Here is a 15,298-nt window from a genome sequence, read left to right as displayed (position 1 = left end):
TTTCGTCCACCAACCTTGCTTGCTACTCGTTAGTAGCTCGGTGACATTTTCTTAATCAACGAAGGGACGAAAACTAGAACACTGGAGCAGCAGCATTCGTAGCAGCCATAGAATTTCGGTTTTCAAACACAGGCAAAACCGGCACAAGACCTTCAAGAAAAATAAAATGGCTAACGTAAGGCAAAATACTGAACGTAGCAGAAAAAAACCCAGCACAGCAGTGTAGCAGTAACAACCCCGGCACACACCAAAGCACGGAGCGGAAGCAATGTAATATTTGATTTTCATTGAGGATCCTTTTTATTTGCCATTCCCATTCGCCACACTGTGCCACCGGTGTGCAACCGGTGAAGTAGGCCCGTGTGACCTTCGCCCGGTGGTGGTACGATACGTTTGATTGGAGCAGTTTCCCATGAACTTGTGGACCTGGGATGGGTTCAGTGCAGCTGAAAAATGTGATGGCTTGAAAGGTAAACCATGTTACGAGCCGCCTGCCATCGAACCCAGACGAGTTTCAATCGATCTTTCTACGTGTCGGTTCCTGTGAGCGGTACGACGATTGGTATTTTTGCACCGGAAAATGGAAAACCTCAGTATCGGTTTGGAAACCACCCAAATGACAGCCTTTTTAAAAAGTGGCTTACCAAGCAAAAATACAAAAAAGATAATCATTTTTTACAAGTAGCATAACATGTTGATGATATTCCTGCTATACGTCCAAATGTATGCAACTCGCACAACAAACACACTCTATTAAAGCTTTGCTATCACTTTGGCTGCTAACCTTTGTCTGCGCTCAACTAATTCCTGGTTGGTAATAAAAATTCAACTTTAAAGCGTACATCATCCCGTGCTCAATTAAATGTCCGTTTGTGAAGGTGAATAAATTACCATTCACATGCCACAACGGGCGGTCATTGGCTTCCGTTTAGAGTACGATTTCCCTCGAGTGTGACACGCCTCGGTTTCACTTAGCTGAACGTGAGATGGAACAAAACAACACAAAAACAAAATGCGCACAAACCATTCGGCCTTCCAAATTAATGCATTGGATGTGTTGGACACACCGTTATGTTTGGTTGGCGTGTACACACGAACACGAACGACATCGCACGGCCACTCGCCAACGAAACAGAAGTAACGCCGAAATGCGTACAATTTATCAATCAAATAAATCATCCTCGTCGGCACACCGTCACTCGCCAGTATTTCGACAAACGGTTTTATTTTTGATGAATATTGCTAATAAAGCGAAATGGGTGAGATCGGAGAGAGAGAGAGAGCAAGAGGAAGAGAGAGCGTTTGCTGCCAAAAACGGGCCAGAAACCGAGAGAAAGAGTGCACCGTGGTAAATGCCCAAGCGGTTGATTTATTGAACGTTCGCACTCTCTATTCGCACTGTGACAGATCTGCTTTGTCCAGCTGTCAACTGTTCGTTTTATTTGTTCTGTGTGTTTCTTCTGGTTGTTGTTTTGGTTTTGGCCTTTCGGTTTTCTTCTGCTTTCGCTGTCTGTCAACAACGCAAGAGTGATGATTAATTGACTAAAGTGCCGCAAAATGTACGCACACGGCACCGTTGATGCACTGAACGCTTTTGTTAAAACGCTTGCAAAGGCATTATGGGGCAGTGTAATGAAGGGAAAATTGTTTTAAAATGTGTAATTCTCCGCTGCAGTGTCTACCCGTTTTCAATGAATAATGTATAGATGGCGCTTGTAATGGGTTTGTGCGTTTTGAGCGTGCTCTAAATTTGACTCTCACAGGACACACTCAGCAGGTGGCAACTCCAGCACAGCCGTGCCTGGCGGAGCTAAAGGATACACACCCCGACGCGTTCATGTCGTTGCAGGTGAAGACAGCGGGATCGTTTCCCCTGTGGTTTGTGTTCCAGGATCCCATCAAACCCTTGCAGCCCGCCCATTCCCGCTACTTGACGGTAGCTCGTTGCTTTACACCTACAGTAGCGCGCGACATGATCTCACTGGGTCGAATGGTTTCGCGCGCGCGTTTAAGGTGTGTTAGTCAGCTTGGGGAATTTGGCGTGACAACTCGGTTAGCCGCCTCCCGGCTGCTCTGCAGCAGCACACGTGGGCTGTCACCGTGGGCGGAGAGGACGAGGAGTGTTTCGGGTATTATGATGCCGGTGCCGGTGATAGTATAAATAGGACCGTGTCGGTACGGCTGGGCTTATCATTCGTGGTGCGCTTGTCGGTCGGGATGGATTCGCGGTCGGTGAGCAATTTCGAGCTGAAAGCCATCAACGCGTGGGATAAGCGCAACTTCACGCGCGGCATCAAGAGTTTGTTTCTGGAGTACTGCTCCAACAGTACCGTGCACGGCATCAAGTACTTTGGCTGCAAGCGACGAACCCTGTTCGAGAAGTATGTGGCGCAATGGGTGTAACTGTGTGTGCGCGAGAAGGCAGTGTATGCGTGTTAATTGTTTCGCTCTTGCAGGATATGGTGGATCGCGACGTTCCTGCTGTCGGTGTACGGGTGCGGCCGGCTGATCCAGAACATTTACCGCAAGTGGGAACAGACGCCGGTGATTGTGAGCTTCGCGGAAAAGTCCACCCCGGTGTGGCAGATCCCATTCCCCGCCGTCACGATCTGCCCGGAAACGAAGGCCCGCAGCGAGTACCTTAACTTCTCGCAGGTATACTTTCAGATGAACGATACCTGGCGCGACGAGATGGCCAACGAAACGTAAAGTTCACATTACTATCCCAACATCTGTGTCGTGTGTGTGTGTGTTCGATGTGCTTCGATGTGCTGAGAGTGATGCTTTTCTGTTGCGTTTTTGTGTCGATTTTAGTTACGATCGCTTCCGTGCCGTTGCCCAGGTGTGCGATGCGCACATTCTTCGTGGCGTCAGCTTGAATCAAACGACCGATCCGGCCTGCGTGGATCTGCTGAAGAATGTGTCGATGCCGCTCGAGTCGGCACTGTTCTTCTGCAAATGGCGCAACGATGCGGGGCTGTGCAGCGAGTTCTTCACGGAAACGATCACCGAGGAAGGGATCTGTTTCACGTTCAACTCCCAGTCTGCGGGGGAAATGTTAAGGTTGGACGAGCTGCACAGTGACTATGAGTACATCTCGGAGAAGCGACAGTCTCCGCTGTGGTCGCTAGAGAAGGGCTATGCAGAGAATACCGATCTCGATACGTATCCGGTGCGAGTACTGGGTGCCGGTGCACGGGCAGGACTGTACGTGCTGTTAAATCTGTACGAGCGGGATACGGATTTTATTTGTCGTGTAAGAAACAGTAAGCAGCTGTGATGTGATGTTCAAAATCAAAAGGCTTTTTGTTGTATTTTAGGGCCCTGTGCAAGGATTTAAAATATTGCTCCACACGTCCAGCGAGTATCCGCAGGTGTCGAAGCAGTACTATCGCGTCCCGCTCCACCAGGAAGTAATCATATCGGTCAAACCGCAGATGATTACCACCTCCGATGGGCTGCGCGACTACACCCCGGAAAGGTGCACCTAACAATAGCGCAGTACCGATGGGAAGCTAACCTTCATGCCATTTTCAGGCGACAGTGCTTCTTCAACCACGAGCGCCACCTCAAATACTTCAAGGTGTACACGCAGCAAAACTGTGAGCTGGAGTGCACCACCAACTACACGCTGCGCAAGTGCGGCTGCGTCAAGTTCTCGATGCCCCGGGACGACCGGACGGAGGTGTGCGGCGCGAGCAAGATCGACTGCTACAACGATGCGGAGGACGAGCTGCTCGAGGAGGACGTCAAGTTCATCGTGGACAAATCGCGCGACTATCGCGCCAAGTGCAACTGTCTGCCGGCCTGTACGTCCGTACAGTACGATGCGGAAATCTCGCAGGCCGATCTCGACTGGAAGAGCCTGTTCTCCGCGTTCCGCCAGTCGCTTGGCGAGCAGGACGGGGCACAGTTTGCCCGGCTGACGATCTACTTCAAGGAGGCACAGTTTATCACGTCGAAGCGGAGCGAGCTGTACGGTGTGACCGATTTTCTGGCCAACTGTGGCGGGCTGCTGGGGCTGTTCATGGGCGTGAGTTTGCTGAGCTTGGCCGAGCTGATTTACTTCTGCTCGATACGACCGTTCACCATACTGCGCGCGTATCGGGCCAAGCGGCGCGAATCGAACGTCTTCTTCGATGCGCCACCGCCAATCGTCGAGAAGCCGAAAGACTTTTAAGCCACGAAGGGGGTAGATTTTGCGTGTTTCGAAACCATCAGTGTCTTGCCGAAAGTGCATACTTTGCTCGAACTCATCCTCAGAGTGTCATCCTTGTCATCCGCGCTATCTTACTGATGGTGTACAAGTGACTAAATAAAATGTTTGATATTTTGTCTGCTTTCAATTATCTGAACCTGTTTGTGTCCCGCTGCCGTCGACAAAAGCGTTCATTATCGTGCACATCTTGCCTGCAAGGGGAGGAAAACGGAAAGCGCATATTCCTCGCCAGAATTGATGAATCTGTTTGGAAAGTTGCAGCAGCATCCCGGGTACCCATACCTGCACACAGCAAATCTGTGAGAAAATGCTCCAATGAAAAGGCTGAAATTGAATCAGCACTGCCCGTCTCTGCGAACTCCCCCACGCCCAACCCTGCTTTAGGTGGAAAGGGGCACATCATTGCACCTTGATTTGCATCATCGCTCACACGCTGCCAATAGCATGGACCGGGGTGGTGTGGCTCCAGGTCGCCGAGGGAGAATCGTGCAGAAGGTGCATTCGAAAATTGCACTACTCTTATCTAATTTATATGCAAATGAAAAGCATTTGTGGCTTCGCGGGGTGAATTCGCAGCGGTTTGCACGAGGGCGGGCAACGGATGGCACACTTTAGGAAAGAAAACTCCCCGCTTCCCTCGTCCTAGCTGATGATCTTTGCAAAGCGGTACTGCAACGACAATGAAAAGCTCCCATCGGGGCGTTTCGGAAGGAACGAACGGGACCATCATCATCGCAGCCAAAGACAATCTAGTCTCGGTACCTTCCTAAATCTCTTTTTGCACAAAGCACACACACACACACAGAGAGAGAGCAACTCAATCGTTCATCTTCGTCTTGCGTGGTGCAAGCGCCCCACGGGGTCTCGCAAGATGAAGGCGCACGTTTCCCTCTACGAAGCGAAGATGCAAAATTTCATCGACACTTTCGCAAAACTTCTGCTCTAGATTTTGCTGGCGCACACGTGCACACCCGATATGGCTCCGATAGTACCGATTTTTCCAATCTAGGTCGAACAGTGCCACGTATCGAAGGTGTGGGGAGTTTGGTTAACACTTGGAAAAGGCATCCTCCGTAGGTGCGACCACAGCTTGGCGAAAAAGGAATTTATTTTCATTATAATTATATTATCTCTTAAAGTGCCCTTCTCCATCCACTTCTTAGCCGTCCAGGGGAAGGGTTTTTCTTTCCCCCAAATTCCGATCCGGGTCCGTTCGTTAGGCGCCATCCGAGCTCACAAACAAAGTCCATGATAGAACGATAGTATGTCGTCAGTTGTGCGACAGTTGGAACGGCCGTCCCCGTCAAATTGCAGTCGCTAGCTCATCAAGAGCACACTACAGTTGGACTAGGACTTGGCAACTACCGTTCCCACTGCCAGAGGCCAACACGATCGGAAGCACGGGAAAACACTTGTCATCACAGCAATGACCATCATCATCATCATCTTGGTCACCGAGAGAAGTTGTGGAGTCAAATCAAGGACACACACACACACACACGACCACTCTGTCCCGGGATGGTGTCCAGGTGTGTCTTCCTTTTTGGAAAACACCAAAATAACATTAATTCGTCTGTTTACCGAGTCTGCGTGTACAGTGCGGTAGTGCTGGCCAGGGGGAGAAGAATCACGCTGCTTACTCCACTGGGAGCTGTTTCAACTTCCAAGAAGCACCAAGGATAGTGCTCTGTCTGCCGTAACAATGACATCATAGTCATACAAAAATACACACATCTACACATGTGTCCACAGCAATTGGAACAGGAGACGTACCCAACCGGGTCCGGGTCACTCACTCGCTACAGAAACAAGTGCCTGTACATACGTATCAGTTCCGGTTCCAGCGTACCGAAGGGACGGTCCCCGAGAACGACCACACTTGATGCTACCTTTCATCCGTTTAATGACTCTTCCGGAAAGATCACACATGTTTCCGGTGGATAGTGTGTCCACTTGCGCTTCGGGGAGCGCAAAAGGGAGAGCGGTGTGGCATGTTGTTTGTACGACTGTTTGTCCAACCACTGGGATGCCTACTGCCTTTGGTTCATCTTTCTTGCTCTGGTCCCCAAGTACGTCGCTGGGGAAAAAAGGGGGAAAAAGGGAACAGTATCGCACACATCTTGACTCTGAGATTCAGCCTGCAGAGGTGGCACCGGGCACTGGGAGCAACTGAGACGCTTTCATTTTGCGACAAACGACAAACAAACAAACGCCCCTCGGTGCCCAGGCGGAGGTTCAGCGGGCAAATGCACTCTTCGACACGCAATGGGACCGTTTGGCCGGAGGGTTGCAGAGACAGGGGGCAGAGAAACAGCACTTTAGGGAGAGCACACGAACACGTAAGCGTAACGTATCCCCCTTTGGGGTTGGCAATCGGAAAAGAATTCCACCCTGGGAACGGGGGTGAGCGGACAGCAGTTGTGTGTGTGCCCAATGCTTTTGCATACGAAACGCCTGTTTTGAGAGGGGTGGCTCACAGTGCACAGGTCTCATGCAAGGGCAACTTTCAAACGGGGTACGGTACGACTTCACTTTCCCAAACCGGTGCAGCACACTGGCATAATCCCTCGAAAGTGGATGTACTTCACCGAAGACGATCGGCCACAGTGCTGGTGCTCCCGGAAGCAGGATCTATTGATTGTCGAACGCAATTGGCAAATGTGCTTTCCATTGTTTATGCCGGGCGAAAGGGTCCAGAGAAACCCTTCTGTTGTTCCACGCCCAAGATCTCGACGACGATGGTGATGACGATGATGGCAAATGGTAATGTTTTGCAAGCAGAGTTCCCTCCTCAAAAGGGGGTTGGATTTTACGCTAAAACACGTACACGTGTAGGTTAGGGCAGTGTCTGCGACAATAAGAAGATTTATTTCTGCCCGAGGCAACCCGAGACGCCCACCTGCCGGGAGTACCGCCCACCGTCCGTTCGACGCGACGCTCCTACAATTAGCCGTTCTTGCCGCTAGTGTTGCCGAAGGTACGTGATCGGCCTTTCGGATAGGCCCGCACTCCAATTCATCATTACTTTATTGCCACTTTGTGCAAACGATACTTCTGGTTCTGCTGTCCCCTCGTCCTTGTTGGCTACACTACTCCCGGACGTGTTGAACATGGCGTACCAGAAATCGAAGGTCCTCCGTGTAATGGTGGTAGTGTTGGTTGTGATTTAGTGCGATGCATAAACAAATAAAAGCTCGCTCAATAAAACCCCCAAACCGCTCCGCTCGATGTGCAAGTATCAACAAGTAAGGTCGGTTACACTATTTCCCTTTCCCTGCTTGACTTCTAGCAATTCCGGATGGAGAGATGCTTCGATGCTGCAATGAGGATGTTTCCACCGTGCAAGACATTCATCTCCAACCGTACTGGTTGGTTCCACCGATGAAGAACTTATTTATTGTGCAGCACTTATGCTTACACACCGATCGGATGGTTACATTAAGTGAGGTTATAATCCGTGCTCGCGGCATCACGAAACTCGGTCGATTACTGCTTCATAAAACGAAACATCGACCCTAAACCCATTCGTGATGGACCACGGCCCAGCCCACGGTCAATGGAACCCCCGGAACTCCTCAGGAGGGGTCGACCATATCACAAACGCTGCTATTTTTACAACACGCAAATCTTTGGATCCCCAAATCACCAATGAATTGGGCCGGTTCCGTGTATTGTGTGCTTTGTGCCAGTGAAAGGTTTCATGTTGTGTGCGTGCGTGTGTGTGTCTGTTTTTTCCCCCGACTTTCGCATTTCCCTTCACCCCATTTCTTTGCCTTTTAACACATCCGCCCACATCCGTCCGGGGCATGCTAATTAAATACACCAACATTCAATTACATATTACAGCGTCCTCTTTCCGGAGCGCTCCACCCTCTTTGCGGGTCCTGGGCGCTGTGGTTCCCCCCCAACTCGCCTTTCTCCACCCTCCAACTAAAGGGGGCTGGAAATACAGGCACACAAGCACAACTTTTTGTGCCCGTCCCGTCCGGCTCCAGCCAAGCTCACACCGGGCGCTACTTAATTGCACCTGCTTCTTGCAAGGGTCCCCATCCGAATCGGTCGGTGAGCTGCTACTACATCCTTCCGGTTCGGATTGTGGTGGCTGGTCGGAATTCGTCCGCCGGCCTCCAATTTAAGCGAGGCGAAAGTTGAAATTACAACGAATAATTTTGGCTTTCCATTGGGGTGGCGTTCGGGGGCCGGTTTCCGGAAGGGGCTGGAGTTTTTAATTCTTGATTGGATTATTTGCTGTCGAGCGGTTGTTTTTCCGTTGTAGGAAGGCATCGGAACATTTTCTATTGTTTTGTATTGTTTGTTTTGCAAAACCCCCCTCTCGTTTTGGGGTGTAATGTAGGCGAAGAAGTTTTGCATGCCCAAATAAATGGAGAATATTTGCACATTGTTTATGCTTCGTAATTGGAATTGGGTTTCAAACACAAAGGCTTTGTTTTTTTATAATGGTTTAAATTTAATTGCACCAACTAAACTTTAAACTAACTAACACACGCTGAATCATTCCCTGCTGGGAGTGGAAAGCTCGTTGGAAATTGAAACCTCAACGCATCGTGGACTAACAACGATTGATGGGTTTTTCATACGAATGCAACTGTTCGTTACCACAAAGTGACCCACTATACAACTGTTTCCTCGCCTCGCATCAATATAAGCGTAAAGCATCGCCTTAAGCTACCTACACCACCGCCTTTCCTCCCCCCCCCCCCCCCCCCCGGTCACCGAACGGGAAAAGACGACCAGCGACGTCTTCACCGGCTACTTGCCTTGTGGTTGGCTGAGGACGACGAATGTGATGAAGGTTGTTGTTGCTGACTTGTACTACATCCTACTGCTCGAGTCCCGTTTCCCCCACACACGATACGTGTCTGCTGCCAAAGTGTATGTCGAAGGGGAGAGAGAGAGACGTGGACAACAAACACAAAGACGAAAGGGGAAAAGGAGGCGCGTTTGTATGTTTTATTGGCCTGTGACATGAAAGCCACCGAGTGGGTTGGGATCGCACGCCTAGCTAATAATAGCAGTAATGTTGCCGATTGGCGGTGAATACTGGGGTAGAAAAATGTGTATATGTGTTCCCTCCCCCCCTAGCGGTCTAGCCCGAAACGGCAGCCGTCGTGGCGAAAGACGGCAAACGAACCCCTCCTTCATCACACCACAGTACAGCCTGCACGAATGAAGCGAATGGGGTTTTGCGTGTTTCCGGCGCCCGACTCGTGAGCCGGCAGCGCGTTGTACTTTTGGTTGTTTACAATAAATGCAATTCCGGCCTCTGTGGGGTGGTTGGGAAAAGCCGATGAAAAGGTTTTGGTTTTTTTTATTGGGGGGGGGGGGGGGGGTGATTTGTTGTGCTTTCATTTAAACTTACTTAATCGACTTTGATTTGGTTTTTGCGATGGAGACGTGAACTCTTGTTTTCGGTTGCTAAATTACAAAACTTCCGGATAGTGTCATATAAAGGCAAAGATATTTACTTAATTCTAAAAACCTCTCCATTCGGCAATCTTTCCACAAAGTTGTTTTTCTTAAGCTGAAATTACTCAATGCTACTATAGACTACTTACATGTTTTCGTCTTCTCGCCGTGCACGCTCCCAAGATGGCCGACGGTGAGCAGCACCAGCAGCAGTGTCACCCAAACCGTGCCCAGCTGCATCCAGCGACTCTGGCATAGTTTCCCCCTCCGGCTCGATGAGCCGGTACGCTCCCTTGGCGGTGGTCTCCCAGGACCACAGGACGTCACTTCGGACGTCGCGGCCATACTGTGGTTGTATTTGTGTGTTCTGACGTTCCGAGCACGTCACTGGCTCGCCGGTTTCACTGCTTCACACTCACTTCGATGCCGCTTTGGCTTGACGATCGTTAGTGCACTTGCAACAGTCATGATGCCACATGTTTGCTAAACTTCGGCAGAAAGAATTAACCACTCACTCGCTACTGTTTACACATTGTTCGGGTAGGTCAATACACAACAATTGCACAAGGAATCGTGTTCACTGATTTGTATGCTAAAAAAACGCTAAAAAAGAAAGCTCAATTAGCAACATGCGGTTAGCGATCGAGAAATGTCCTCCAAAAAATGTCAAGTTTGTCGCTGTCTTGCACTGTGTGTACGTTGTGTGGCACTTTTGCAGCAGTGTTGTAAAACCTGTTTAATTTAACGGAGCGTGATTCCAATCGCGGGAATGTATTTGCGTTCTCAAACACAATTGAACCTTTACACGCACGCACAAAACGTTATCACTAGTAAAGGAAAAAAGTGTTACAAATAAACACAACATGCATACACACACACACACACATTTGATGAGGGAAATAATTACGCAAGGAACAGATGGAACTTAGAGTGCCAAACACACAAACACCGACACCGAGGCTAATTGGTTTGGCGTGCCTTTGCTGCGATCGTTCGGGTTCACCCGTTGCTTGTGTGCTGTTCGGTGTGTGTGTCTGTTTCTATTAGTTCCACTATCAGTTCACTGTGTACCGTTCCCCACCGAAGCCACGTGTTATCATCGCTCGGGGAACAGAACGGGACGGGAAGGGATGACACGCATACACGAAATTTAAAATAAATTGCATGGAAAATTGATTTTCTCCACTACACCGCTGTGCTGCGCGGGAAGATTACTTCGTGGGTGGAAAATGGGGAGAGGTTCGTCCACAGTTAGGGGTGCTCCATTAGATCGGAAAACGTACCCATTTTAAAAGATACGCACACACACACGTACATACTCAAGCAGAGAAAAGAGAGATAGAGAGAGAGAGAGAGTGGGTGAGGGAAGCACAGGTGAGTCAGGTGGTGGTTCTGGGCTGGTAGGCGTCGCCGAATTCAATTAAGTTCCGTTGAAATTGAAATTACTTCTTGCCCATCGGGAGAGGACAGCCGACATCCGATGGCGATGATGAAGGTTTGGCTTCTGGGAGAATCTTTTCCCAGTGTTTGAGCATCTTTTTTTTTTCGTTTGTTTGTTTGTTTGCAGAAACCTGATCCAGACCCACGCACACACACACACACACGCACACAGAGGGGTCCTATCCTTGCAGGTGGTAGCAAAACATGGTTATGTTTACGTGCGTTGGTTTCACCATCAGGCTAATGAACTGACCATGAGGCACATGACGACCAGCCTCCCGCGTGGAACGGAATGGAAACACTTTTTTGCACCCCAGTGGAGATGAATTTCATTCCTCTTTTTTTCTCTCCCTCTCTCTCTCTCTCTCTCTGTGTCTTCTCATGCAACCCGAATAGACCGGGAAATCACGTCGGGACAATAATTCATTCACACGTTGTTTGCTAGAATGTGATTATTAGAGGCAGCACAAATCTGTGCAGGTGTGCCTGGTCGGCCGAGGGTTTTTGGGAGTGTTTTTTTTTTTGCCCTCACCTCCTCCCCCAGTACATTTGGTAAAACGCCCCAGGGACTTCGAAAGGAAGTGAAAGTAAATTCGTTTCTTCACCTCCACTGCTCTCCGGTTTTTGTTAGGGAAATTTGGTTGCGGCAGTGAGGTGAATTTTTGGAGAGTCCGTGGCGGCCAATGTGTTCTTACAGACGTCTTTCCATCCTTTCCGCAAGCATTGGAACAAAGGGGAGAGGGGGGAGAGAAAGTTCGGGCCGTGTTGTGGCGATTCCGGCAGTTGATTAAATTAGTGCCATTTGTTGATTGCCGCAGGTGTTTAATTTGGGCAGTGTCCGATTATGTTAAATATTTGATGCCGGCGTAACAGCCTTTTTCGGTAATGAACTTTATCCAGTCGCTGCTTTCCGAGGCGCTGGTTCGGTGTTGGCAGTTAATAATTTTTTGGCCTTTTGCGTGGCTGCGTGGCTCAAGTTTTAATTGCTGGATGCTGGGGAAGAAGAAAGAGATAGAGAGGGAAATTTAGATGATTTTTCAATATAGATTGTACAGGTTATTCAAACCTCAAAGGCTACTCGTTGAAACTTAATTTAAAGGTAATAATTAAAGTGTTTGAATTGTAATTATAACAAGCTTTAAGCTTTCTCTTACTCTACTACTTGCAGATGAAATGCGAATAGATAATTAGAAACCTCCCATTAAAGAGCTGGCAAATAATGCATTCGTACACTCTGCATCATTAGTCACAAAACAATGGAGCGAAACTAATAGGCAGGAATAAGAAAAAGCGGGCAGATTCATTTTCTCCTCTTACCGAAGGTTTGTAAGCTACCTTTCGCACGGTTGCATTGGATTGAGCCACTCGTCCACGGAACAATGGAGCTCAGCCTCGCAGTAGTGCACACCCAAAGCAGTCCGAATAATATAATAAAATGGAACACAGCGCCCCAATGGAAAATGGGATGGAACAGGAGGGAGCGAGCGTCTGTCTGTGCAGCTTCATTCAGGGCGGGAGAATAATTTAACCCACTTCTTCGAAACGGCTCCAAACTGGACCTACACTCACATTTGTGCACTAAGGACAGGTTTATGGGGCGCGTTCGTCGCCTGCACCGTGCCACAATCGATAAGCCGTCCAACTTGCGCCCACGACAGAGGAAAGCCCAAGGAATCCTCCCTCAGGTGGGACACACTCATAAGACGGTACGGTGCGGTACGAAGCTCATATCGCCCGAGCCGGAGAAACCTAACCGACCCACCCACCGAGGTTCGTATCTCGCAACAATGTCGAGCCGATCGTGCCGGCTCGGTTTAACTTTGCCATTTACCAGCGCCGCGACACACAACATCAACCTGCCAGGGACAGGTATTGCACGGGGCTGTGGTAATTGTTTGTGACAGTGCCGCTATCGGCCTCCCAGCGATCTTCCACCCGGCCTCAGCGACGCGGGCAATATCCCTTCGCTGTTGGTAAATTTTAAGCCGATAACCGGTGCCCGGGTGTGATACGCCCGCTTTGCAAGACGCTTTGCGCGCTTGCTAGTCGCAACTTATTAAGATCGCTCGGTTACACCTGCCCGAAACGAACCGAGCTCACCGTTGCACAATCGGCCTCTTCCTTTCTGCCTATCTTTCCCCTCGCTCAACCGACAACCGACCGATGATGGTTGGAGATACGGGTAGCGTGGGGCCCGTTCCTGGATCAATGAAGGCGAACGGCGTTCTTGCAAACAATGGGCCGCAACATGAAACTCGCCACGGTAGGAAAGTTTTCAGGCATCGGTTTTCTTTTCCGTTGCGCGGTTGGCTCGATTTTCGTAGCTTCTTTTCCAGTCGGGGCTGGGCGGGCAGTTGGAGGGAAAGTCTTACTACGCGCGCTATTATTTAGGAAGTTTGTTCTGAACACTTAAATACAGAGAGAAGGAGAGAGAGAGAGGGCATTTACGCTTTTCGATTGCTTTTTTGGATAAAATATTGTTGTTGCTGTGCAAATTTTCACACAATCGTTTTTGGCGGGACGGTGTTTTAGGCAGTTTTGGCAGTCATTCTTAATGGTATCTGGCACTCAGTTTTTTACGCTTCTATCTCAATCAATGCCACTGCTATTATAAATCATACCCGTAAATGGCAATTGTTTTACATTTCTTTAGAACAGACAGACCGGGGATGTAAATCAACCTTCGCCAGCTACAACTGCTTCAATAGAATGCTCATTAAATAAATACACGGAGTTACTTCTAATCCTGCTAGCTATTTTACGGCCAACTTTTTTGAGCGCCAAAATAAAAGCATAAAAGTGTTCTGTCCTACTTTTGTTCATCTCTCGGCAAGCGTACCACTGGGAGAGGGGAGAAAACTTAGCTGAAAAGGAATAAACTTTTCGCTGGACACCATAACTCACCGCACACCGCCACCACCGCAACTGTCCACGGCAAAGTGGTAAGTTCTGGCCGTGTTCGCCCGGTGTCAATAAGTTGGGGGAGTGCTTTTTGTTCTATGTCCGATGTTTCCTTGGCGCTGCTGAAAACTTATCTAGCCGCTGGAACTAGTCGCCTAACGAGAGCCATCTTCTGCTGTATATTACCAATTTTTACGTACACTAAAAGCTAAGTGTGTGTGTGCATTGCTGTTGCTGTTGAACCCGTGCTGCCCCCGATGCACCTATTTAGCTGTGGCATGCTCATCACTTTCCGGTGGAGTGCATTTTTCAAGCACTTTGGCCACTCGAACCACGTGTCCTGAGGGCACTTGGCGAAACTTGCACAAAATATGTTAATCATTCACTTCACGGGCGGTTAGCGAGCGAATTGTTGTGCTTTGCTCGAAGGTCACTCGAAACCCATCGTCCCGCCGCGCGTTCGGTGCAGCCGTACGCCAGTGGAGCGCATAATTATGAGTACAAGTGCATCCCGAAAATGGACCCCGAAACAAGCGCTGCTGCTGAGGAGCTACTGTGTGTTTGTGTGTGCGTGCGTGCCTGTGTGTTTGTTGTTGAATGTTTTCGCTATGGAAATGCAAATATTTATGCGGCGTAATGTGTTTCGTGAAGTAGACGAGCACTTTCCGAGGATTCAGGTTTGCTGCGAGCGGACTCAAAAGTCCCGAGCGCTTTTGTTCGGTCGTTTCCGACTTCAAGGACGTTTCTCAAGTTCTGCTGGCTCCAAAAGTTACTTCCGCGCACGGGACGCATAAGCGGTAAATTAATTTTATCTTGCTCCCCCGAAACAGGAACCAAGATAAACAAAACATAAGGTTCACCGGCACGGAAGGGCGACGGTTTGTTTCGCTCATTACGATAAGTGTGACGTTTGCTCGAGCTGACATAAATGTCAAGAGGCATTGTTGCTGGTGTGTGTGAGTGTGTTGCCCCATGTGGCACACTACAATCATTACACCTTGCAACTACGCCTACTTCAATCTGCCGCGCTAGGACTTACCGCTAGTGTGGGTAAGCTCTAAACCATAGAGCTAGAAGTTTGTGGGGCGATGCTAAACGGTTTCCCAAACGCACCGAGAAAACAATTCTTTGCCCAACGACATACATAAACACACACTTACCTAATGCAGTTTACATCAAAATTTCAACCTGGTGGTTGAAAACTTCCTCTATTCTCCGGTAACAGGTAAGTATTCATTTCACGCATTTCCACTCCTTGTGGTTGCTCTAACGAAAAAATGAACCATACCAGCTTCCATTTCAGCTCTAGAG

At 49.1% G+C, this 15,298-nt stretch overlaps 2 protein-coding genes across 5 annotated transcripts in view; one reads left to right on the top strand and one right to left on the bottom strand.

Annotated features, from left to right (window-relative positions):
* LOC120954834 (uncharacterized) overlaps positions 1-15,298 on the bottom strand; it is a 55,210-nt gene that overhangs the window by 35,793 nt on the left and 4,119 nt on the right. For 3 of the 4 annotated variants that reach the window (XR_007452780.1, XM_040375072.2, XM_040375074.2), the window contains exon 2: positions 9,796-10,249. Coding sequence is in view for 3 of the 4 variants with exons in the window: in XM_040375072.2 (XP_040231006.2) it covers positions 9,796-9,991 (196 nt within the window). In the remaining variant the exon portion in view is untranslated. The remainder of the gene's footprint in view (positions 1-9,795; positions 10,250-15,298) is intronic. The other variant, XM_049610679.1, reaches the window with a different exon arrangement.
* LOC120954833 (pickpocket protein 28-like) lies at positions 1,924-4,355 on the top strand. Its single transcript, XM_040375071.2, has 5 exons — positions 1,924-2,381; positions 2,457-2,705; positions 2,815-3,256; positions 3,321-3,481; positions 3,538-4,355. Exons 1-5 carry the CDS (start codon positions 2,218-2,220, stop codon positions 4,178-4,180), a joined length of 1,659 nt encoding a protein of 552 aa, XP_040231005.1. The 5' UTR covers positions 1,924-2,217; the 3' UTR covers positions 4,181-4,355.

Source organism: Anopheles coluzzii, chromosome 3, assembly GCF_943734685.1.
Source record: "Anopheles coluzzii chromosome 3, AcolN3, whole genome shotgun sequence".
Lineage (NCBI taxonomy): Eukaryota > Metazoa > Arthropoda > Insecta > Diptera > Culicidae > Anopheles > Anopheles coluzzii.
Note: the sequence above shows the minus strand (reverse complement) of the source record. Positions and strands in the feature narration are given on the sequence as shown.

Coding starts and splice junctions, on each gene's coding strand:
- LOC120954833 (XM_040375071.2), top strand. CDS start 2,218: ATGGATTCGCGGTCGGTGAGCAATTTCGAGCTGAAAGCCATCAACGCG. Junction 2,382..2,456: donor CGACGAACCCTGTTCGAGAA/GTATGTGGCGCA, acceptor TCGCTCTTGCAG/GATATGGTGGATCGCGACGT. Junction 3,257..3,320: donor ATACGGATTTTATTTGTCGT/GTAAGAAACAGT, acceptor GTTGTATTTTAG/GGCCCTGTGCAAGGATTTAA.